This window comes from Conger conger, chromosome 7 (assembly GCF_963514075.1).
Source record: "Conger conger chromosome 7, fConCon1.1, whole genome shotgun sequence".
Classification (NCBI taxonomy): domain Eukaryota; kingdom Metazoa; phylum Chordata; class Actinopteri; order Anguilliformes; family Congridae; genus Conger; species Conger conger.
The window spans coordinates 50,316,835-50,339,721 of NC_083766.1; the positions used below are offsets into that span (position 1 = coordinate 50,316,835).

Genomic DNA, 22,887 nt, shown 5'->3' on the forward strand with positions numbered 1-22,887 from the left:
GGAGAGGTGTTACCGGCTCAAGGTAACAAAGAAAACGGCAGGAGAGACTTCGCAACTGTTTCACATTTAGGTTTTAATTACGTGAAAACATATATATTTCAAACTGATCTCAAATGCAAAAGACAAAGCAAAGCTCCCGCCGCTTCTCTGGAAGGCCAGGCCCACTTTATGTCCTCGGCTAGGACACGCCCCGCGCGCTGGCACATCCCATCCAGGAACACACGGGACCAGGCCTACAAGACACCAGAACAGAAATAAGCAACATAATGCAGAATAAGGCTGAGAGGCCCAAGTGGCCGTAACACCCTCCCCCTTAAGAAGAGGCTTGTAGTCTATCACAGGTCATTATACCCACAACCATTATCACCAAATTCACCAAATGTGCTTAATTGGGCAACACAGTCCTTAAAGGTGCACACAAATATCCCAATAATCACAGAATTTAAATAAATTCCCATTTAAATTCCAAAATTTACACCCCATTAACCCCTATTTCTCCAAAACCATTTCCCAACTGTCGTAACATCTGTAATCCGGGCCCTGGAAAACAAAGAAGACAGATAGGAAAACATGGGGTAATAAGCATGAAATGTTAAAAAGTGGGAGCACGGGACAAAGCATCACCTATCACATTGTCTGACTGGGGGAACATCACCCACATCTATATCATGCTGCAACAAATGGGTCTGCGTTGGAGTATCTGAAAAAAGCATCGGAAAGTCATGAATTAAACTTATGAGCTCAGCCCGCTTGTCCTCAGACAAGTGCTGTAACAACTGTGGAAGTTGTTTCAAGGTCTTAGAGTTATTAAGACGTGCTCGCAACACACTGTCGTCAGGAGCCCTGATCTCCTCCTGTTCCTGCGCTGCCACCGAAGGATCAAAAGGAGAGACAGGAGACACTACACCATCACTTAAGGCCACAGGCTGCACAACCGCACCACCTGCAGGTGTATCAGAACGCTCATGATACGGCTTAAGCAGGTTCATGTGACACAACTGCGAGCTTTTTCTCCTGTCAGGAGTGGCAATCATATAATTAATATCTGACACCTTTCGGACCACAGTGTACGGACCAGCGAACTTTGCATGAAACGGTGAGGATATAACTGGCAAAAGGGCCAGCACCTTATCACCTAATGCAAATACACGGCGCTGAGCCTTCCGATCGTAGCGCTGCTTCATCTTAGCCTGAGTGACAGACAAATTTTCACGTGCCAACCGAGCTGCCTCATATAGACGTCTTTTAAAACCATTAACGTAATCACACAAAGGTTTTGGTGGCTCCTGAAGGCCTGCACCATCCTTCAGTACAGCCAAAGGACCACGCACAGAATGGCCAAAGACAAGTTCATTAGGGCTGAACCCTGTACTTTCTTGTACTACCTCTCTTGAAGCAAGGAGCAACCAAGGTAATCCTTCCTCCCAGCTCCGTCCCAACTCCATGCAGTAAGCACGAAGCAGAGACTTCAACGTCTGGTGGAAACGCTCAAGAGCACCTTGGCTCTGAGGGTGGTAAGCTGAAGCTTTGTGATGCTTAATATGTAGTTGACACAAAACCTGAGAAAACACTCGAGACATAAAATTGGACCCACGGTCAGTCTTGATGACCTTTGGTATACCAAAAATGGAGATTAACTGGGAAAGAGCTTTTACAATGGACCTGGTGGTAATAGAACGCAGTGGGTAGGCAGCAGGATAACGAGTCACCTGGCACATGATGGTCAACAAATACCTAGAACCACTTGTAGAAGTAGGCAACTGCCCAACACAGTCCAAATGTAAATGGTCAAAAGGACCAGCCTCCACAGGTATCGGCTCCAAAGGTGCAGGCCTGATGACCTGATTGGGCTTACCAGTCATCTGGCAGATGTGGCAAGTTTTTATGTAAGCAGCAACATCTTTCTTTAACCTCCGCCAATAGAAATGGCGCATAATGCGGTCATATGTCTTTCTCACCCCAGAATGCCCCAACAGGTCATGAGCGATCTTCATCACTGCAAGTTTAGGCACAACAACCTGTAACCATGGCTCCCCCACCGAAGTGTCAGTGGAGGGGGTCCATTTTCTCACAAGCAGACCATTTTGAATAGAGTACCCATGAGCCATGCTCTCAAAAATATCAGCTGGGACAGCACGGTCAAACAATGAACACAGGGACTGATCTGCACGCTGCTCTTTAACTAGGTCCTCATAGGACAGATTCAATGGAAAATCTGGTAAGGCAAACCTAGTTTTCTCTGCAGCCACCTTGACCCGCTTGGCTTCCGCCCCTGCACGAGCAGCCGAGCGGGTCACAGCACAAGCTGCAAACACCTCAGGGAACTGCTTCGAACAATCATCAGTTTCATTTCTCAGCTGAGGAGAAGACAACACTACTGGCACAGGGTTACACTGCCAAACGTGTCCACCTGCATAATTATTTCCAAGTATCACCGAGACAGAGTCCACAGGGAGAGCAGGGCATACTCCCAACTCGACCTCCCCCTCAACTAACTCTGAGTACAGCATGATCTTATGTAAAGGGACTGCAAAGGTAGTGAGATCAATTCCACGAACCAAAAGAGATCTGTCAGAACTTCAAGAGGACGAAAATGGCAGAACAGACTCCAAAATGAAGGACTCTGACGCTCCTGTGTCACGCAGGATTTTTACAGGAATTCTTTCGTCACTGCCAATCAAGGAAACAAGTCCATCTGAAATGAGTGGAGAATAATTGGAATTCGGTTCAGTAGAACGTGAATGTACATCCATCTTAAAAGGGGATGCAGCCAACATATCAGGCTTTACATAAGAAAAGCGGCTTTTGGAGTTTGATTTCAGCACTGGACAGTTCCCTTTCCAATGACCCTTCGCATGACAGTAATAGCAAATTTGTTCTGAATCAGATTTAACGACTGAATGATCTGTTCCAGAAACTTGTGGTGTATTAACGTTAAAACTTTTATCTCTGTGAAAAGAACCAACATCTCTTTGCTCGTCCGATGAGCGCATGTGAGCTTTGTGAGTTTGTGTGTACTCATCTACCAAAACAGCAGCATCGGCCTCGTTCTTAGCCTGTTTCTCGGCAACATGCAAGAGGGCATTCCAGTAGTGTTTAGAAATAACCTGAAGTTTGGAATCTGTGTTATAAGTAATGCCTCATTATATGATTACATATTTGTCATTCCTGAGTTGTCCACACATAATCTCACCACACAAAGAATATACAAAGTAAAGAGGGGCCTTACGGATTGCAACCCTGTCCCTTGGGAACACCGACTTTGGTCTGGTGGGGAGAAGTTACTGGAAGCTTTGTTTCCTGGGATAGGGATATTGGGTCCGCTAAAAGCGAGAGATCACACGGTACACTGTTCTCCAATTTATAAACTCCTCTCTATTGACAACAGCGGCTGTTAGAAGCAAATTGACTGCATTATGGTTGATGGTTATTTCGAATCGTATGGAGTTGGCTCAGCTTACCCAAGGGAGGATTTGTGTAATGATTGGAGGAAAATGTTGTACATATATACCGAATTTTGATGGGGATGGACAAGTGATAGAAATAAGGTGATTAGAAATATGACCAGGATACGACATGAACTGACAGAAAGGGAAGTTGACACAAGTAAAGAGTTTTTTTAAAATCTTCTGTTTGGGTGGAAGAGAACTTTTTGCCTCGTTTTAATCTCGATGCTGTTTTTGTTGTGGCTAGCCACTTATTTGTGTGTGCATTTCTCACACCGCTCAGGCTGTGGTCAGCCAGTACCTACATCTCTGCGTTCCTAACCCTGAGTATGATAACACATTTCTGAACATTAATGATGTTACTCTCAGGTTCTGTGATTTTCTGTATCTGTTTTTGTCTTAGGGTTTTCAGTCCTTCTTTCCCTCTGTGACCACCATAGTCTGTCTGTCTTCCCATGCATTCCCACTCATTCATCCCACCTGTTCTTCATTTGGAGTCTCCACCTCCCACTCCTTAGATAGATTTCCTTCCTGTCTTTCTCGCTTGCCTCTTGGTTCCCCCTGCCCAGGTTCTTGACAGTTACACCCATAATCAGTACATTGTTAGTTGCATAATCACCTAATCAATTCATACATGATTACAATGTTTATTGGACCTTCTTTTTATCTACAACTTATGATTTTGTTTCTCTACAAGGTTTTGCTCATAAGGATCATCAATTGGTCAATTGCTATGTGCGTGCATCTGCCGGTATCCAGAAGCGACGCTTAGCTGTTTGGAGAAAATAAAGCTGGGAAAATGTCTTTTCCCGGTAAAAAGCGAGTTTTTCGATTTCCCCTTTGATACTGGAGCTCTGCACTGCACTTAGCCATAGCTGACCATTGTTGTCATCCACGTTATGTTATTTTAAATCAATTATTACCCGATTGAGTAGATGTGATCAGAAAATTGTTTTTGTTATCATGAAATGATAAAAGGAGGGAAATGTAATGGTAATTTTCTTAATTGATTCTTAATTGACAATGTGTGTTAACATAAAACCTTTTAGTGATAATTCTTATTACTATTAGACCACTTTCTGAATTAAGTGCTCACTATGAGTCTTTCTCTGTTTCTCTCCAGCAGACAGGCAGCCTTTGACCTTAATATCTCTGCTTCTCAGCTAGTACATTCTGGTCTTACAGCAAGGTCAACAAGGGGTATTCAGAAGACAAAATACTGATAAATGTTCATGGCCAGCTTCATGTCTTTTTGTTTTGGTAAAGCCCCCCCTTCTGGAAAAGTGTGTATAAGAGTCTTACTGTGTCTGATGCAAATCAGAAAGCCGCTAAGCTTTCTCACTTTCTGTCATTTCTTTGCAAATAAATACGAAAGTTAAACTCAAGTATAGCTATCGTTGTTTTTACTGAGATCTGTTTCATCAGACGATGCTCACCTGTGAAATGTTAAAAAGGGCATTTTTCCCTAAGAGTTGACATAAGTTATGTGAAATATTTAGGGAAAACATTGGTTTCCTTTTGCCACACTCCTGATTAGAAAAAATCGGCCAAAAATAAATAAATAATCAAAATACATAACATTTGAAAAAGATACCCTATGTGGACCCACGTTTGGAACGCTAAATGTGCATGTCAGTAGTTGGGAACCACATCGCAATCGTTGTTTTCCAGCGGACTGCTTTCAACGGTGCACTATTTTCATGGCCGATGTTCATGGCTGGTGTAGAAAATAGTAGAGCTGCCAGGTGTGGCTGTAAAGGAATCCGTTCTTGTCTTCTTTGCGAGGATTTAAACGGGAAACGAAGGGCAGAAGATGAGGGCCATTCGGTAGGTTTACGTTTTAATCTTAGTACTAATAAAGTGTGCTGCCAACTAGTAAAGTGCCACAAATGATCTTGGTAACACTGGATTACGCGAATTTACGTTATCTATGTTGAGTTGTCAGTCCAGCTTTTGTAGCTAGCCTTTATTAGCTAACCTGCTATAAATAAATAGGCTTAAATGTCTGCTTCGGAAGAACACAATGCCACAATGACAATGGTGTGCTCGTCAACAGGTATTACATTTTAAGTACGAACCATCATCGGGACTGGCAGTACGGAATGAGGGTGGTGTGCACGAGTCATTTCCCTTCCCAGGAGTCTTGCTGTGGGAGAACTTCATATCGGAGGAGGAGGAGAGGGACTTGATAAACAGTATGGACCAAGATGCATGGAAGGAATCTCAGTCCGGACGCAAGAAACAGGTGTGTAATTAAAGTGACAACAAAGGGGCTGGTGAAATAACAATGGAATGTATCCACGACACATCCACCAAATGCCTATCCAAAGTCATGTAAATAACTATAACAACAACACAGTTCAAGTTGGACATAAAATCTGTATAGAAAACAATGCTAGGATTGTATCATGTGGTCTGGGCCACTTCACCACCCCACATCACTCCCCAGCTCCCAAAATCTACCATCCACAAGTAAATTGTATTGGAGAAGGGGAGAGGGATAAGGTTGGTAGAGGGATTACCATGGTAAATGGTAAAGTGCAAACGCCACAGAAACTTTGGACGTTGTCAGGTTACAGTGTATCACTGTGCCACCACATAAGTCATGCTACAAATCTCTCTAAAAGATCTCTATAAAAATCTCATCAAACTATGGGAGGAGATATGCATTGAGACTATAACAGTTATTGGCCATTAGGTCAGGGAATTATTGAGGTCATGAAGGACCTGGACCCAATAGCAATAAATTGTCTGGCAATAAATTGAACTCCACCCATTTAATCCCCACACAGGAATAGATGGAAATGTTTAGACTGATATAAGTCAATATTGCAGTGCATTTAATTTCCCTCATTTTGCTTGTTTAATACCTACCATAATAACCCCACGCTAATTAAATACCATTGGTGTATGTGATAATGGTATGTATAATACCCCCAACAGGACTTTGGGCCCAAAGTGAACTTTAAAAAGCAGCGCGTGCATGTTGGGACCTTCAGTGGCCTGCCAGCAGTAAGCCGCAAAATTGTGCTTCGAATGAGCCAGGAGCCACTGCTGCAAGGCTTCCACCCTGTAGAGCAGTGCAACCTGGACTACAGTCCCCAGCGAGGGTCTGCCATAGATCCCCACTTGGATGACAGCTGGTTGTGGGGGGAACGTCTGGTCACCGTCAACCTCCTCTCTGACACCGTTGTCACAATGAGCTGTGACGAAGGACAGCGCGAGGTTCGCGTGTGCGTGAGCTTCCCGCGTCGATCGCTGCTTGTGCTCCATGGCCAGGCGCGACACACGTGGAAACACGCCATTCATCGGCAGGACATTCGCCAGCGCAGAGTTTGTTCAACGTTCCGGGAACTGTCCCCTGCGTTTCTGCCCGAGGGAGCGTATGAAGCCCTTGGCTCACAACTGCTGGACATGGCCCTCGCCTTCCAGGGGTCACCAGTTTGAATTATTCAATGTGAGCATGAGGCCCTTAGTTATGGTCAATAAGAGCTACAAACATTTGGTCATAAAACAGGTATACATTACAATAATTTTATATATATGAGCGGTTGCCTTATTAACATGTTTATTGCGACACTGGTTTGAACAGACTTGTTAATCGATTGCAAAAATAAAATCACCTATAAATATTCCTTCAGAAAGTCAGCCAGAAAATCCCCAAGAAAAATGGATTATCAGTGTATTTGCAATGCAATAATAAAATAGGAGGCCATTGCTGCTTGTTGTATTGGTTCAGTAAAGTCAGGTGCCCACTAGGAAGTGAAGGAAAATGGGCCTCAGAGGCAGACTATGACAAGAACAGTTTTCCATGATTAACTTTTTAATTTGAATTTATGGAATGCATTCTTTAGAAATGGGAGGAAATTATATACATGGAATTGGTAGCTTCAGATTCCTATTTTGTGTTACCAGTGACTATTACAAAAATAATGCACCTCTTCAGTTTTTATTTATTCAGGACAGGATATAAGCAATCCTTAGCCAGCCATAAATGTCTGATGACAAAGCAGAGTTTCATCAAGCATGCTTAAAATATAAGTTATTGTAAAACTATAAATACTCATAATTTTAGGTTTTTATTTCGAACGATGTAAAGTGTACCATTTACCTGTATTTGTTAAATGAAATAAAATATTGTTTCATAAATCCGTGTCTTCTCTGTGCCACGCATTGGCGGCGCTGTTGTGCAATTTGGATGGATGGGGTCAAAGTTGAAGTTGGAAGGTTTTGCCGGGAAAGTTTTCAGAGCATGTAAGTTATGAGTTATGTACAGTTCAAAAGAACCTAAACCACATTGTTGTAACTGTTATATGTGTTAAACACAGCCGTTAAACACAATGTTGCATCTTGTTGCCGCAACAACGCTACGTGTAACTTAGTTAGCAGGGTTGCTAGTTCAATGTAAAATCTACACGCATGCGAAATGAATCGAGTCATGATGTAGCATTTATTTGATTAACGAATAATTAATAAAACAATGTCAGTCTATATGGGCGACAGTTGCAAGTTGGTTTCTAGCCACGTATCTTGTGTGGTTTGTTATATATTGCTAGGCTAGCTACATTCTTCGGGGAATTGTTGACAACGCAGCTATGAACAGGAGCTAACATCTAACGGAAGGTCCTTTTGCAAAACTAGTTTTTTTTTTATCTTACCTGGGTATCGTATTTGTTTATGTTTATGTATGTATGTATAATATACGTTTATAATATAATAAACATACGTTTATGTATAATATATATGTTTTAAGCTATGTATAGCTTTTGTGTACTCAAGCACATCATAACGGCTAACTGAAAATGTCGGTTCTTTTAACAATTTTTGTACATGGCACAATGAAGGCTATCAAGTGAAACTTGAGAATTCTTAACGTCTGCCACCTCATATGCCAGTGTGAAGTACTGACATTGTCTGCAATACTTATCAACAATGCCTTGGCAGGGGGTGGGAATGGGAGGGGACCCCGTCTCACAGATCCCAGCCCGGATCCTTACACCCCGGGCATTTAAAAACTATCTCGGGGGAAGGCCCTGAAAGTCAAAGCCACACCCCGCAGTTGAGCGAACATAATCAACCCCCACATCACGATCTCTTGTCTACAACAAATTGTCCTGGTTCTTGTCTCACCTCTTTATCCTTCAGCAGCGCAGCCATGGTTAAGATAACAGAAAGTCTCCTGCTAGAGAAAGGGACCCCTAAAGCCAACAAACTGGAACAGATCAAGACATTGAAGTAAGTAATATCACACGCATCACATGGTTTAAGCTTACAATTATAATATTACTCAGTGGGCATAATAATAATACTTTCTTATGTGTATTGTTATAAATAACAATATGTGTGCTTGTGCAAATAGTAAAAATAGACCAAATCTGATCTGCTTTTGAAATTTTGAGCTGCATCACAAATCGGAGTTGGTTACCTTTGCTGATTATAATGTATGAATCGGTATAGTTTTCTGCATTTGGAATGAACAAACACAGGCACTTGGAGTCCTTTAAATTTTGTGTTACAGGGGAAATCTTCAAAACTGTGGTTGTGTTAATATTGGTAGAAAATAGAGGACAATTGCCTAGAAGTATGACACTGAACATGTGTAATTGAATTACATTATATTGTTTTTAGATATATAGAAATACGATATCACCAGATGCCTCACACATGTTTACTTTTTTCATTTAGACTTGGACCTTTTTGGTTATTTTAGGAGACAAATGTTTTCCTTTTATTGAGCACTATAGCAGATCAGTTGCTTATTGAGGTCGGGGTTGTGTAGGTTCCTGTAGTGCACTGCTTCTTAAACATTTTAATATCAAGACCAAAATTTAGAAATTTAGTACCTTTTTGGGACCCATCAAATACACTTCCAGCATACCCTAATGGACTACTGACTCATTTTGAGACGAGACACACTGCTATAGTGCTCTGCATCATCTTCCCTCCCTTAGTCTGTCCAAATTGGGCTTGAGCAGTCAGGACCTGCCTGTGCCTCTGCTGTCTCGCCTGAGCGGCCTGGAGGAGCTGGACCTTTCCGGAAACCACTTGCAGGAGCTTCCTCCGGGCTTGAGCTTGCCCTCCCTGCGCGTGCTCAACTGGTCCGACAACGACCTGGAGGACGTCATGTCGCTGGCACCTCTGACAGCCCTGGAGGAGCTGCACCTGGACGACAACCTCTACGTCACTGTGAGCGCCCCCCCCCCCCCCCCCCCTTCCCCCACCCCCCCCGCTAGGCCACTCTCTCTTCATTTGCCATGGAAATTCTTTCACAATACGTCTCGGGGCGGAGAGCATTTATACACTGATACACGCTGTTGATATCGCTCTGTGGTACATACGGTGGTGTGAAAAAGCATTTGTCCCCTTCCTGATTTCCTTTATAATCACATATTTGTCCCACTGAATGGTTTCAGATCTTTAGACAAAATGTAATGTTAGACTAAGCGAACTGGAGTAAACACAAAACAAAATTCTTATTTAATTTATTTAATGACAAAAGTTATCAAACAATATTTGGGAGGAGGATGGGATTGGTGGGTTTCATAATTTTTAGTTTTTTATGTTATTTTTTATGCGAAGCACCTCATGGACCTGTGGCTCGCTCACTCACTCACGTTTAGCGAGCTATAAATCCTCCACAAGGGGGAGCTGTTAGCCTTAATGTAGCTGAGCTTGTTGACACCTTCAAGCATTTATGGTATGTCCGCTTGTGTTGCATGAGTGGTGCTTATTCATCAATGACACTGTGTTTCCTTGTTCTTTCAGGTTAGCGATAACTACAAAGTGATGTTCCTCTTGTCAAATCTGAGGAATCTCAACGGCAAAAACATCAGCTACATAACTAAACACCTCCACAGTATTGGGACCGCGGCCCTCCAGAAGCGGGTAGGAGTCTGTCCCATCTTCTGCCTTGTGTCTTGTGAGACGCAGTTCACAAGCTACTGCCATTTTATTTAACAAATCGAGCAATGGAATTTAGAATGGAATCTGTTCTGTGTCATATAGAGTCCACAATATCTGATTAAGAGATGATTAGGTGACTCTACCAGACACAACCATTCACAGCCATGGTTGTGGAATTATGGAGTTGAGTAACTCCAGTGGTGATGTCACAGCTTTGTCCCTGATTGGCTCAGCCTGCATTTCTGAAATCACTTTCATACCACAATACCTCCTTATAGGCAGCTGGCTGACGTTTGGAGTGTGAACAATATCTCTAGGGTGCACAATCATATATAAAAGCTGCACAACATTGTCTCAATACTCAGGTTTATTGTCTTTGAAGAGACGCATTATTTCTGAAGCCTGTTGATTTGAAGATGAAATGGACACACACAAGGCATTTCTGTAATGTTTACTGAGTCAGGTTGGGTGGGTTTGCAGGGGGCTGAAAGTTGCAGTCGGTGACCGTTTAAGTGTTATGGTGTTCTGCTTTCAGGTCGAAGCACTGTGGGACAGTAAATTCTCTCTCCCTGACCGCCCAACGCCTGAGAAACTGAAGAGTGTGGAGAAGGAATTTGTTCATGAAGCGCAGTCACGGATAAAGTATGGCCCCAACTCCCTCACGGACTACACAAAATGGAGGGTATGCTTCTCTGACATTTGCGGGGCTGGATGGATTAATATGTAGTAATATTCTAATAGATTTACTTCAGTGCTAGCTATGAATGCTCTATTTCAACTAAGAATTAAGAACGCGGCAATCAATCATGGATTCTTGTGCCACAATTTGTATTTGGAAAGGCCTTCAGCGGTATGTGGCTTGGGATGGAATGCTTCATTGTCCGAATGACTTTTTATCTTTTTATTTAATGATATTCTCCAATAATGTTTACATAGCTTGCTACTTTTCCTAGCTGGAGATGCTTGCCAAGGAGCACCTGCATTCCCTGGTTGAGCCCGGTGAACAGAAAGACCCAAAGGACACCAAGGACAAGAGTGTAAGATCAATGTAGCTATAGCTGAACCAGTCCTGACTGTTTACCCAGTAGCCTTTTTTTTTTTTTATTAGCAGCTCTGCTGGTGTCTAAAGCGGCCTGTCTTCAAACATTTTCACTTTATATGCAAATTAAATTGAACATGCAAAGTACCGCACTAACCAGTAAATTTGCAAACCATTTTCATTTATTCCACAACACACTTGGGCTATTACCGATGGAGGAACACTGTACGACTTGGTGGTGTATTAGAAGTGTCAAGGGCAGAACCGACTGTTCATATCTCAGGATTTTTTTTTCTTCTTCACTGCTTTTAAACTAAGCACTCCTAATGTATCACTTCTATGGCTGTCACAGGGTCAGCAGTCCTCCGGCAAGAGGAAGAGCTGTGAGCCAGATGCCGGCAGGGAGAACGGTAGCCCCCGTAAGAAAACCAGGGTGGCCGAGGCGGCCCCAGCCGAAGCCAGCCCCCGGAAGTCATCGCGGCTCCTGACCTCCCCGGTGAAAGAGGAGAAGCCTCTCCGCTCCCCCAGAAAGGCACCGGCAGTGCCAGACAGCCCCGCAGGGATAGGGTCCAAAGCAGAGGGCCTGAGGAGGAGGCTCAGGGAGCCCCCGAAAGACACCCCGTCGCCCAAAAAACAGCCCAGGACACCCAACAAGGCCCCGGCTCAGGAGGGGAAGGTGGAGAAAAGCACGCCTCAGAAAATGACCAGCATCAAATCCAAAGTATGTCACAAAGCCCGACTTTATACACAATTTCCACTAAGGCCTACTATGTCGAGCTTTCGTTCCTCTACAGCAGGGATCGTCAAATCATTGTCCCCGAGGGCCGAGAACTGCTGGTTTTCCACCCTCCCTTTAGCTGGGAGGGAGGTGTAGACAGTCTGGCCACTCAGAAGCACTAATTGTTCAGTTAATTGCCCAGGGGAAAAGAGAACCAGGGCTGGATTTGGATTTGAGAGTCAGATTTGATCATCCCCGCTCTACAGTTTGCAGTGTATAAGCAAGAGATGTGTGTATCATTGAGTGGAAAGAAGATAGCTATTGGACACATAAGAATTATTCTTCATACTTCAGTTATATTAACATTGATAGTTTGAGTTCTGGAAATGGAATATAATTGCATATGTTTAGCCACATGTTGACTTGAATGTACAGTCAGGTCCATAAATATTGGGACATCAACACAATTCTCCTCTTTTTGGCTCTATACACCACCACAATGGATTTGAAATGAAACAAACAAGATATGCTTTAACTTTCAGCTTTAATTTGAGGGTATTTACATCCAAATCAGGTGAACGGTGTAGGAATTATAACAGTTTATATATGTGCCTCCCACTTTTTAAGGGACCAAAAGTAATGGGACAATTGGCTGCTCAGCTGTTCCATGGCCAGGTGTGTGTTATTCCCTCATTATCTCATTTACAAGGAGCAGATAAAAGGTCTAGAGTTCATTTCAAGTATGCTATTTGCATTTGGAATCTGTTGCTGTCAACTCTCAATATGAGATCCAAAGAGCTGTCACTATCAGTGAAGCAAGCTGTCATTAGGCTGAAAAATCAAAACAAACCCATCAGAGAGATAGCAAAAACATTAGGTGTGGCCAAATCAACTGTTTGGAACATTCTTAAAAAGAAGAACGCACCGGTGAGCTCAGCAACACCAAAAGACCCGGAAGACCACGGAAAACAACTGTGGTGGATGACAGAAGAATTATTTCCCTGGTGAAGAAAAACCCCTTCACAACAGTTGGCCAGATCAAGAACACTCTCCAGGAGGTAGGTGAATGTGTGTCAAAGTCAACAATCAAGAGAAGATTTCACCAGAGTGAATACAGAGGGTTCGCCACAAGATGTAAACCATTGGTGAGCCTCAAAAACAGGAAGACCAGATTAGAGTTTGCCAAACAACATCTAAAAAAGCCTTTACACTTCTGGAACAACATCCTATGGACAGATGAGACAAAGATCAACTTGTACCGGAATGATGGGAAGAGAAGAGTATGGAGAAGGAAAGGAACTGCTCATGATCCAAAACATACCACCTCATCAGTGAAGCATGGTGGTGGTAGTGTCATGGCGTGGGCATGTATGGCTGCCAATGGAACTGGTTCCCTTGTATTTATTGATGATGTGACTGCTGACAAAAGCAGCAGGATGAATTCTGAAGTGTTTCGGGCAATATTATCTGCTCATATTCAGCCAAATGCTTCAGAACTCATTGGACGGCGCTTCACAGTGCAGATGGACAATGACCCGAAGCATACTGTGAAAGCAACCAAAGAGTTTTTAAGGCAAAGAAGTGGAATGTTATGCAATGGCCAAGTCAATCACCTGACCTGAATCCGATTGAACATGCATTTCACTTGCTGAAGACAAAACTGAAGGGAAAATGCCCCAAGAACAAGCAGGAACTGAAGACAGTTGCAGTAGAGGCCTGGCAGAGCATCACCAGGGATGAAACCCAGCGTCTGGTGATGTCTATGCGTTCCAGACTTCAGGCTGTAATTGACTGCAAAGGATTTGCAACCAAGTATTAAAAAGTGAAAGTTTGATTTATGATTGTTAGTTTGTCCCATTACTTTTGGTCCCTTAAAAAGTGGGAGGCACATATAGAAACTGTTGTAATTCCTACACCGTTCACCTGATTTGGATGTAAATACCCTCAAATTAAAGCTGAACGTCTGCAGTTAAAGCACATATTGTTCGTTTCATTTCAAATCCATTGTGGTGGTGTATAGAGCCAAAAAGATGAGAATTGTGTCGATGTCCCAATATTTATGGACCTGACTGTATATGTGAATGTGTGTATGTATGCTTGCTTTGGTCTATGCTGTTTTTGCTGTACTACATGAGAGAGCCACTCACCCTCTCTTCCCTCGTGCGTGTCTCAGGACCCTGTGAGTCTGCAGCCCCTCCACGTCCTGCAGTGCCACAGCAGGCAGGACAGCCCCGATGACTTCAGCACCCAGCTGTGGGCCTGCGCCTTCCAGCCCCCACAGGACAGCTGCGGTCAGACAAATTTTACTTCTCTTTAGAATGTGACATTAATACAACATGCACATATCACCATGCCAGTTTTATAAGGCTAGCTTTGATAAAGTATTGCCTAGCTTTGATAAAGTATTTCCTCTTTTATGTCTGGGTGTGCCATACAGTTTTTCCCCTCAGCCTGTATCTGCTCTCAGATACTATCAAAGTTTTTTTTCAGAAGTGTGTTTGCTCCTGCAAGTTTTTTTTCAAAGTCCAGTAGCGGGTTCTAATGCATACCTCTCTGGGTTCTGATGCATACCTCTCTCTGGGTTCTGATGCATACCTCTCTCTGGGTTCTGATGCATACCTCTCTGGGTTCTCGTGTACCTCTCTCTGGGTTCTCATGCATACCTCTCTCTGGGTTCTCATGCATACCTCTCTCTGGGTTCTCATGCGTACCTCTCTCTGGGTTCTCATGCGTATCTCTCTGGTCCTCCACAGACCAGACGTCCCGCATTGTGGCCACCTGTGGGGGGGAGTCAGTGTGCCTCATCGACTGTGAGACGGGGCACGTCCTGAAGAAGTACAAGGTCCCCGGTGAGGTTAGTACAAAATGTCCATTGGTCCAGGTGAACTGTGTGGCAGGCCCTGACCTCTTGTTTGCAATATTCTTATAGCATGAAGAAATGGTAATTACACTTCATTATGAAGAGTGATTTATGGGTTATGCTTTATGGGTTGTGGTAATAAGAAATGTTCAACAAAGAAAGTAAAATGAGGGAGATTAAAGTAAGAAAAACCATTAAAAAGAGCAATAAGAAAAGTCATTTCTGGAAATGAATTAGCTTTATTGATTTCTCTTGCCTGGAGGTGATTGGGGTTCACAGTGGGTGTGCAACATAATATATTTTGTTTCGCTATTCAATTCTTTGTCTCTCTCCTCCCACCTCCCCCTCTCTCTCCTCCCCCTCTCTCTCTCTCTCTCCCCCCCCCTCTCTCCCTCTCTCAGGAGTTCTTCACCCTGGCCTGGTCCTCCGTCACCATGTCTCCCCAGGGTGGAGGGGTGCAGCGCAGGCTCAGTGTCCTGGCGGCTGGGGGCAAGAAGGGGCTGGTGAAGCTCATCCACCCGCGCGCTAACCTGGCATACGGGGAGTTCAGGGCCTCCCGCCGCGCCCTCTCCACCCTGTCCTTCAGCCCCCACCAGCAGAGCGTCCTCTTCAGTGAGTGCCCCCACCCCCGCCCAAAAATAACCGTCAGCCTGCCCTGTTTCTCTCTCCACAAACACTCTCTGCACTAACGCTCCACAAACACTCCACAAACACTCTCTGCACTAACGCTCCACAAACACTCCACAAACACTCTCTGCACTAACGCTCCACAAACACTCTCTGCACTAACGCTCCACAAATGCTCTCTGAACTAAAGCTCCACAAACACTCTCTGAACTAACGCTCCACAAATGCTCTCTGAACTAAAGCTCCACATATGCTCCACAAACGCTCTCTGAACTAACGCTCCACAAACGCTCTCTGAACTAACGCTCCACAAACGCTCTCTGAACTAACGCACCACAAACGCTCTCTGAACTAACGTTCCTCAAATGCTCTCTGAACTAACGTTCCACAAACGCTCTCTGAACTAACGTTCCACAAATGCTCTCTGAACTAACCACCTCCTCCCTGCCACCTCCTGTGTCTTTCCAGCTGGGTCGTATGAGAATAAAATTGTGATGTGGGACATCGGTGGAGTGGACAACGACTACACGTTTAAAGTCAGGTGAGTGATGTTTGCCAGGGTCTTGCTTCTGTGTCACTGTCATTGTGTGGGTCAACAATTAACACAGACTCAGTGCTCAAGGATTCAAAATATATTTATTTGCTGAAAATTCCATTTCAGCCAGCATTTTAGTCTTATTTTTAGACTTTTGGTTCTGTTCACCCAACTTTTGCAAAATAAGACAAATATATTGGTTGGACAGTTTCACTCAATTCAAGATTTTCCAGTGGGGTAAGAATTTCACTTGTTAGGCAAACAAAATAAGTTCATATTTAAGATATATATATGTATTTTTTTTAAAGTGTTTGTTGTAACCGTAACTGCCAAAATGATATAAAAATAAATCCTGACAGATTGGACTTTATGAAGTAGCTAAAGGAGTTTTCCCCCACTTATTCAAATTTTTTCCCTCTAAACGGACATCTGAAAATCACAGGACAAAAACCTATAATATAGTATTATTTACTTTTTGTGGGATCATAAAATTGGCCCTTGAATCCAAATCCAGCCCTGGGTTTCTTTTCTCCTGGGTAATTTAACTGAACAGTTGGTGCTACTGATCGGCCAGACTGTCTTCACACGTGACTCCCATGTTGAAAAACAGCTGTTCTGGTTCAGTCCATTTGATGATCCCTTTTATTTGTTTATCCAGCCAGCTCCTGGTCCTGGAGACTGGCTCCACCCCCCTGCACCTGGGCCTGCCCCCCTTCGGCCAGGACACACGCCACCTGCTGGCCGCTTGTGACGAGGGCCTGCTCTGCTTCAACGCCCAACTGGGCAAGGGCGAGCGAAAGAGGTACCATAAGAGAGGAGAACACTCTGCACTGTTAACCCTTTACACTGAAGCGTAACTACCTGAAAATCCCTCAGCCTTATACCTTTTCAGCCAGTCAATACGACTGCTATGCTGTTGTTTTGAGCCCCTATGAAAACCCTACACAAATTTCTCAACTTTCAAATTTTTCTCAACCAAAGCCAAAACCCCTTGGAATTTGGGTTGAGCCAATTTTTTTGCAGAGCTTGGGTCTGAAAGGGTTAAGTGAATATCACTTCATGTCAGCTTAAAGTCTGTAGTGTGGAGTAGAGGTGGGCGATATGCCAACAATTTTATATCATCACTGGTACCATTTTAGCCATCGTAAGCCTTTGCACTAGAATCGTAAATATTGTCCTTCACACTTCTCTGAAAAACTACTTTGGGTGGGATTGCTAACATGCTAACATGCAAAGCAACATTGCGTGCTTTGAAAAGCATTTATTAGATTTGAATAGATTACAATGGTGGTGACAGATTTCGTTAATTCACTGAAGTGGAAATGCTGTAACTCTACATAGTCCCCCTTACATTTACATTTACATTTACATTTTAGTCATTTGGCAGACGCTTTTAATCCAAAGCGACTTACAAGTGCATAGGTTCTACCACAAGTCAAAGCATCACATCCAGAACTAGAAAAATACACCTGGACTGCTGTTCTAAACATATAGTCGTCATCATAAGTGCAATTTTTTTTTTTTTTTTGGGGGGGGGGGGGGGGGTAAATCAGGAGGGGGGACTAAGGTAGAGTTTGAAGAGGTGTGTTTTGAGTCTGCGTCGAAATAGGGGGAGGGATTCTGCTGTCCTGACAGTGGTAGGCAAGTCATTCCACCACTGAGGAACCAGAACGGAAAACAGGCGTGAACGTGCAGCTCGACCGCCAGGTGCTCGTAGAGAGGGAATCGTAAGGCGACCAGAGCTGGCAGACCGGAGTGGTCTAGCTGGGGAGTAGGGAGTGATCAGGGATTGTATGTAATGTGGGGCAGTCCCCTTAGCAGCCTGAAATGCCAACACTAGGGCCTTGAATCGGATGCGTGCGGCAATAGGAAGCCAGTGGAGGCCAATGAGAAGCGGGGTGACATGAGCCGACCTGGGCTGACTGGTGATCAAGCGGGCTGCAGCATTCTGGACCAGCTGGAGGGGCTTGATGGCGCACGCTGGGAGACCGGCTAGGAGGGAGTTGCAGTAATCCAGGCGGGAAATGACGAGCGCCTGGACTAGGAGCTGGGTGGCTTTCTCCGTCAGGAGATGACGGATGCGGCGTATATTAAACAGAAAGAACCTGCAGGTTCTGGCAGTGGAGGATACTTGTGGAGCCAGGGAGAGGCAGTTATCAAGAGTCACCCCAAGATTCTTTGCCGTACGGGAGGAGGAAACTACAAAGTCCTCCACAGTCAGTGAGAGGTCGATTGACGGAGAGGACTTAGCAGGGATGTAGAGAAGCTCAGTTTTGGCAAGGTTGAGCTTCAGGTGATGGGAAGTCATCCATGCAGAGATATCAGCCAAGCAGGCAGAGATCTGTGTGGTGATTTGGGTGTCAGGGGGGAAGGAAATGAAGAGTTGGGTGTCATCAGCGTAGGAGTGATAAGAGAAGCCGTGGGAAGAGATAACAGAACCAAGAGACATGGTGTATAGCGAGAAGAGGAGAGGCCCAAGAACCGAGCCCTGCGGGACTCCAGTTCGTAGGGGTTGAGGGTCGGAGAGTGCGCCCCTCCAAGTCACCTGGTAGGAGCGACCAGAGAGGTAGGAGGAAAACCAAGCGAGTGCAGAACCTGTGACACCCATCCCAGACAGCGATGAGAGCAGAATCTCATGGTTGACTGTATCGAAGGCGGCCGACAGGTCGAGGAAGATGAGGACAGAGGAGAGGGATTTTGCTTTAGCAGAGTGGAGTGCCTCAGTGACCGCGAGCAGGGCGGTTTCAGTGGAGTGGCCACTCTTGAAGCCAGACTGGTTGGGGTCATGGAGATTGTTGTGGAGAAGATAAGTGGACAGTTGGGAGCAGACCGCCCGTTCCAGGGTTTTAGCGAGAAAGGGAAGAAGAGAGACAGGCCGGTAGTTGTTCAGGGCAGAGGGATCGAGAGTAGGTTTTTTGAGGAGGGGAGTGACTCTGGCCCTCTTCAGGGAAGAGGGCATGGTGCCGGAAGAGAGGGAGGTGTTGATTAGAGAGGAGAGAAAAGGGAGAATGTCCTCAGATATAGATTGTAGGAGGGGAGAGGGGATGGGGTCAAGAGGACAGGTGGTTGGGCGGTGGGAAGTAAGGAGTTTCAGCGTGTCGGCGTCAGAGAGGGGAGAAAAGGAGGTTAGGGAGTTGGGGAGGGTAAGAGGGTCAGCAGGGGTGGAGGGTTGGGAGAAGGAATTGCGAATAGCATCGACCTTCTTTTCAAAGAAGGAGACAAAGTCATCAGGTGTGAGTGATGAGGGGGGTGGGGGGGGAGGGGGGGCCAGAAGAGAGGAGAAAGTTGAAAACAGTTTGCGGGGATTAGAGGCGGCCGCGTTAATTTTCGAGTGAAAGAAGGAAGATTTAGCTAGAGAGACAGAGGAATGGAAAGATGATAAGAGGGCATGGAAGGAAGCCATATCACTGGGGAGACAGGACCTTTTCCATTTTCTCTCCGCCGCCCGCAGTTCGGTTCGGACAGCTCGTAGAGCATCAGAAAGCCAGGGACTGGGGGGGGAGGCCCGAGCTAGTTTGGTGGTGAGGGGACACAGAGAGTCAAAGGAAGATGAGAGGGAGGACATGAGAGTTGTACATAGCCTGTCATGGCGTGCGTTTGTAATGGTGTATTACAAATTCAAATGTGCTCTACTTAGATTTTGGGCATATCACCAGGATTGATTTTAGGGAAAACACAGAAAGGTGATTGAAGAGGAGGAAGGTGGGTTGTGGGTTTAGGCAGGATGGAGCATTGTTCCTGAAAGTTGCCGTCTGTCTGCTCCTCAGGACAGAAGAGATGGAGATCACGTTCCCTGTGTACGCCAGAGAGGAAGGGAAGGGTGAACACTATCGCACCATCGATGGCTTGGCCTTCCTCACTGATGACATTGTGGGTGAGTGTTTCACCCCCACATAGAATACGTCTCTGGAAATTCTGTTACTAATTACATTACTTTTCATGAGCGGACACACTTATCCTACATAGATTCCATAGCTTACCCTTTACTAGTGGTCCATTTTTCATAATGGGTGTTAGGCAATGCTGAGGCATTTAAAGCTAAATATCGTGGTCAGTAATATAAAGGACGTTCCTGATATTCTGACCTGCTATTTGCCAGTAGTGAGCCACATACGCCCCATATCTCTGCACCGTTTTTGGTTACTACATTATGTGTTGTGAAGAATAAAGCTGTGCATCATACTCAGAGTGGGCAGGCTGCATATGCTGGGGTGAGTCAGCCTGTTCCTGTGGGGAAATGAAACCTGCACCTCTTAATCTCTCTCTCTCTCTCTCTCTCTCTCTCTCTCTCTCTCTCTCTGTCTCTCACCTTCCTCTCTCTCTCGGTCTCTCTCTCCCTCCCTTCCTCTCTCTCCTTCTCTCACTCTCTCTGTCTCCTCTCCCTCTCTTTTTCTCTATCCCTCCCTCCACTCTCCCTCTCTGCCCCCTCTCCTTCTCTCCCCCCTCTCTCCTTCTCTCTCTTTCTCTCCCTCTCCCTCTCTCTCTCCCTCTCCCTCTCTCTCTCTCTCAGCGTCTAAGAGCCACATGCAGGGCTCGATCTACCTGTGGAGCTGGAGCCGCACGCGGGCGTCCAAAGGGAAGGTGGTGTCTGCAGTGATCCTGGCAGAGCTGGAGTGGGCCAACACGGACACGCCTTACCTCTCTCTGGGCACCTGTCCTGGTGAGTGGAGCTACGGTGCCCAAATGTGACCGAGTTTATTCATTTGGGATTCACTCCTCCCTAGAGTGTCCTCTCTCCAGCCCAGCCCTGGTCTGTGTGTGCGTGTGTCTGTGTTTGTGTTTGTGTGTGTGTGTCTGTTTGTGTACATGTGTAACTGTGTGTGTGTGTGTGTGTGTGTGTTTAACTGCATGTGTTCACCCAGGTGAGGGATACGTGGTCTGTGGAGATGAGAAGGGGAGACTCTGGACGTACCACCTTGCAGACCTTATAAAGGCTGGAGGCAAGAATGGAAAAGTGATTTCTCCCACAGAGGTACAGCTTTCTCTAACTACTCAGATACTTTTCCCTCAATATATCACACATCTGATGTGCGCAGATCACACATCCGCCTCTTAAGAGCATAACTCATATGAAACCATTCAAAAAATATGGACGTCAAGAATGACTACTTTTCTTTCCTTCTGACGATATCCCAGGGGAATTGATAAATAATTTTGCTGCAATGCCAGTGGTGTTACATCAGAATGAATTGAGTGTCAGGCCTTGTGGCTAGTGGCGGTGTGGAATTTCAGCCACTAGATGACACCCTATATCTCAGTCCACTGTACTCTGCATAAATATCCATTTGCACCTTTGCAGTAAATTTGGAAGGAGCTAGAGGATGTTGCCACCTCCACTGCAATTATCATTCGGCCCACAAACTGTGCTGAGGGTGCTGCTTTCTGTTGGTTTTGTGGCAGGTTCTGGACTGGCCTTCCCCTGTGAGGAAGGGGCTGGGTCTTGTGGACGGGCCCTCCATCAACAGTGTGAGCATGGACCCAGAGCTGCAGTACCTGGTGGCCCTCAGCGACAAGAACATGGTCGTGGTGTGGGGTAGAGGGCAGTCCTGAGGAATGCAGACTCGGCCAGTGGTCACCAACCCTGTTCCTGGAGATCTACCGTCCTACAGGTTTTCACTCCAACCCTAACAACGCACACCAAATTCACCTGCTTCAGATTTCATTGAGCTGCCAATTAATAGAATCAGGTGGGCCAAAGTAGGATTGAATTGAAATTGAGATCTCCAAGGAACAAGGTTGGTTACCTCTGGTTTAGGCTGATCCAGCTCCCAGCACGTGGTCCACCTTCATTTTAATCTCTCTTGGAGTTGGCCTCTGGATCTGCAGCCCGAAGATGGATGACTCCGACGTCCAGCAGAACTTCACCACTCCCTGACTGACTCTACATACGAGTGACGCTGGAAGATGTTTCCTATTGGGAACGTGAATTTAAGGAGGCTTGGAAGTATTGAAGTTTTCAATAATTAGTGCTAAATGTAATGGTGAAAGTCAAAAACTTGTGAAAAAAGAACTCACTTTTTTGTTACATAACCTTGTATTCGCTGTTAAAAGATTTTAATCCGGAGCTGTAGGGCTGAAACTTTAGAGGAATTTTACTGTATGTATGTACAGTATGACAGCGCTTGTGTTCGTCAATGACCTGTACATGCTAATGTCCTTACCTGCTGTAGACTGTCGGGCAAAGTAGACCACAGCATGTACGCTTGTGGATCAAAGTTTGAGATGTGATTGCATGAAAATATGAATGAAGGTTCAAGGGGGAATGTACATACCAGTACTCCTTGTTTAAGCATTTTATTTTTAAATGTATTTTAGACTTTTGACATTAAAACCCTGTATTTCATGTCTTTTGGAATATATTTTATTTTAGAGTCTTGCTAAAATGATCAGAAAATATGATTTCTGTATGGTTCTTTTTCTTCTTTTTGTTTACATTAAAATGTTCAATTCTCCAGTAAATGAAAAGAATGAATTCTGTCACTTAACCAGATGTCATTTTGCTGATAATACCCATTATTATGGTCTTTAAGGTGTGTAGGAACCCCCCAAATACACCAAAAAGCGGAAGTACTCCAAAAGATAAGTTCGAAGTTCTGTTCTAACAGTTCGACAAAAGGAACTGCAAATGTCCACCAATAATGTGGCTCTATACGATTGCTATCTATCTCTGTAAACATGGACGTGCCTGCGGCCTGTATGTAGACTTATGTATCTTGTGACGGCACTAGTGTATAGGTGAGTGACTACGGGGTGCAGGTA

At 44.8% G+C, this 22,887-nt stretch overlaps 2 protein-coding genes across 3 annotated transcripts; both read left to right on the top strand.

Annotated features, from left to right (window-relative positions):
* The first annotated feature begins 5,099 nt into the window (after nucleotides 1–5,099).
* On the top strand, nucleotides 5,100–7,595 carry alkbh4 (alkB homolog 4, lysine demthylase). The gene is made up of 3 exons (XM_061248608.1): nucleotides 5,100–5,273; nucleotides 5,503–5,691; nucleotides 6,390–7,595. Exons 1-3 carry the CDS (start codon nucleotides 5,154–5,156, stop codon nucleotides 6,891–6,893), a joined length of 813 nt encoding a protein of 270 aa, XP_061104592.1. The 5' UTR covers nucleotides 5,100–5,153; the 3' UTR covers nucleotides 6,894–7,595.
* lrwd1 (leucine-rich repeats and WD repeat domain containing 1) lies at nucleotides 7,595–22,471 on the top strand. Of its 2 annotated transcripts, none has more exons than XM_061248606.1 (16): nucleotides 7,595–7,700; nucleotides 8,592–8,681; nucleotides 9,398–9,632; nucleotides 10,212–10,331; nucleotides 10,885–11,031; nucleotides 11,303–11,386; nucleotides 11,741–12,109; nucleotides 14,280–14,397; nucleotides 14,860–14,960; nucleotides 15,368–15,578; nucleotides 16,062–16,134; nucleotides 16,787–16,930; nucleotides 19,896–20,002; nucleotides 20,639–20,788; nucleotides 20,991–21,100; nucleotides 21,529–22,471. In XM_061248606.1, the coding sequence occupies exons 1-16, from the start codon at nucleotides 7,645–7,647 to the stop codon at nucleotides 21,676–21,678; spliced, it is 2,265 nt and encodes a 754-aa protein (XP_061104590.1). In that variant the 5' UTR covers nucleotides 7,595–7,644; the 3' UTR covers nucleotides 21,679–22,471. The 2 variants fall into 2 exon arrangements, with proteins under 2 accessions (XP_061104590.1, XP_061104591.1); XM_061248607.1 differs by having other exon boundaries at nucleotides 8,595–8,681.
* The last annotated feature ends 416 nt before the right edge of the window (nucleotides 22,472–22,887 follow it).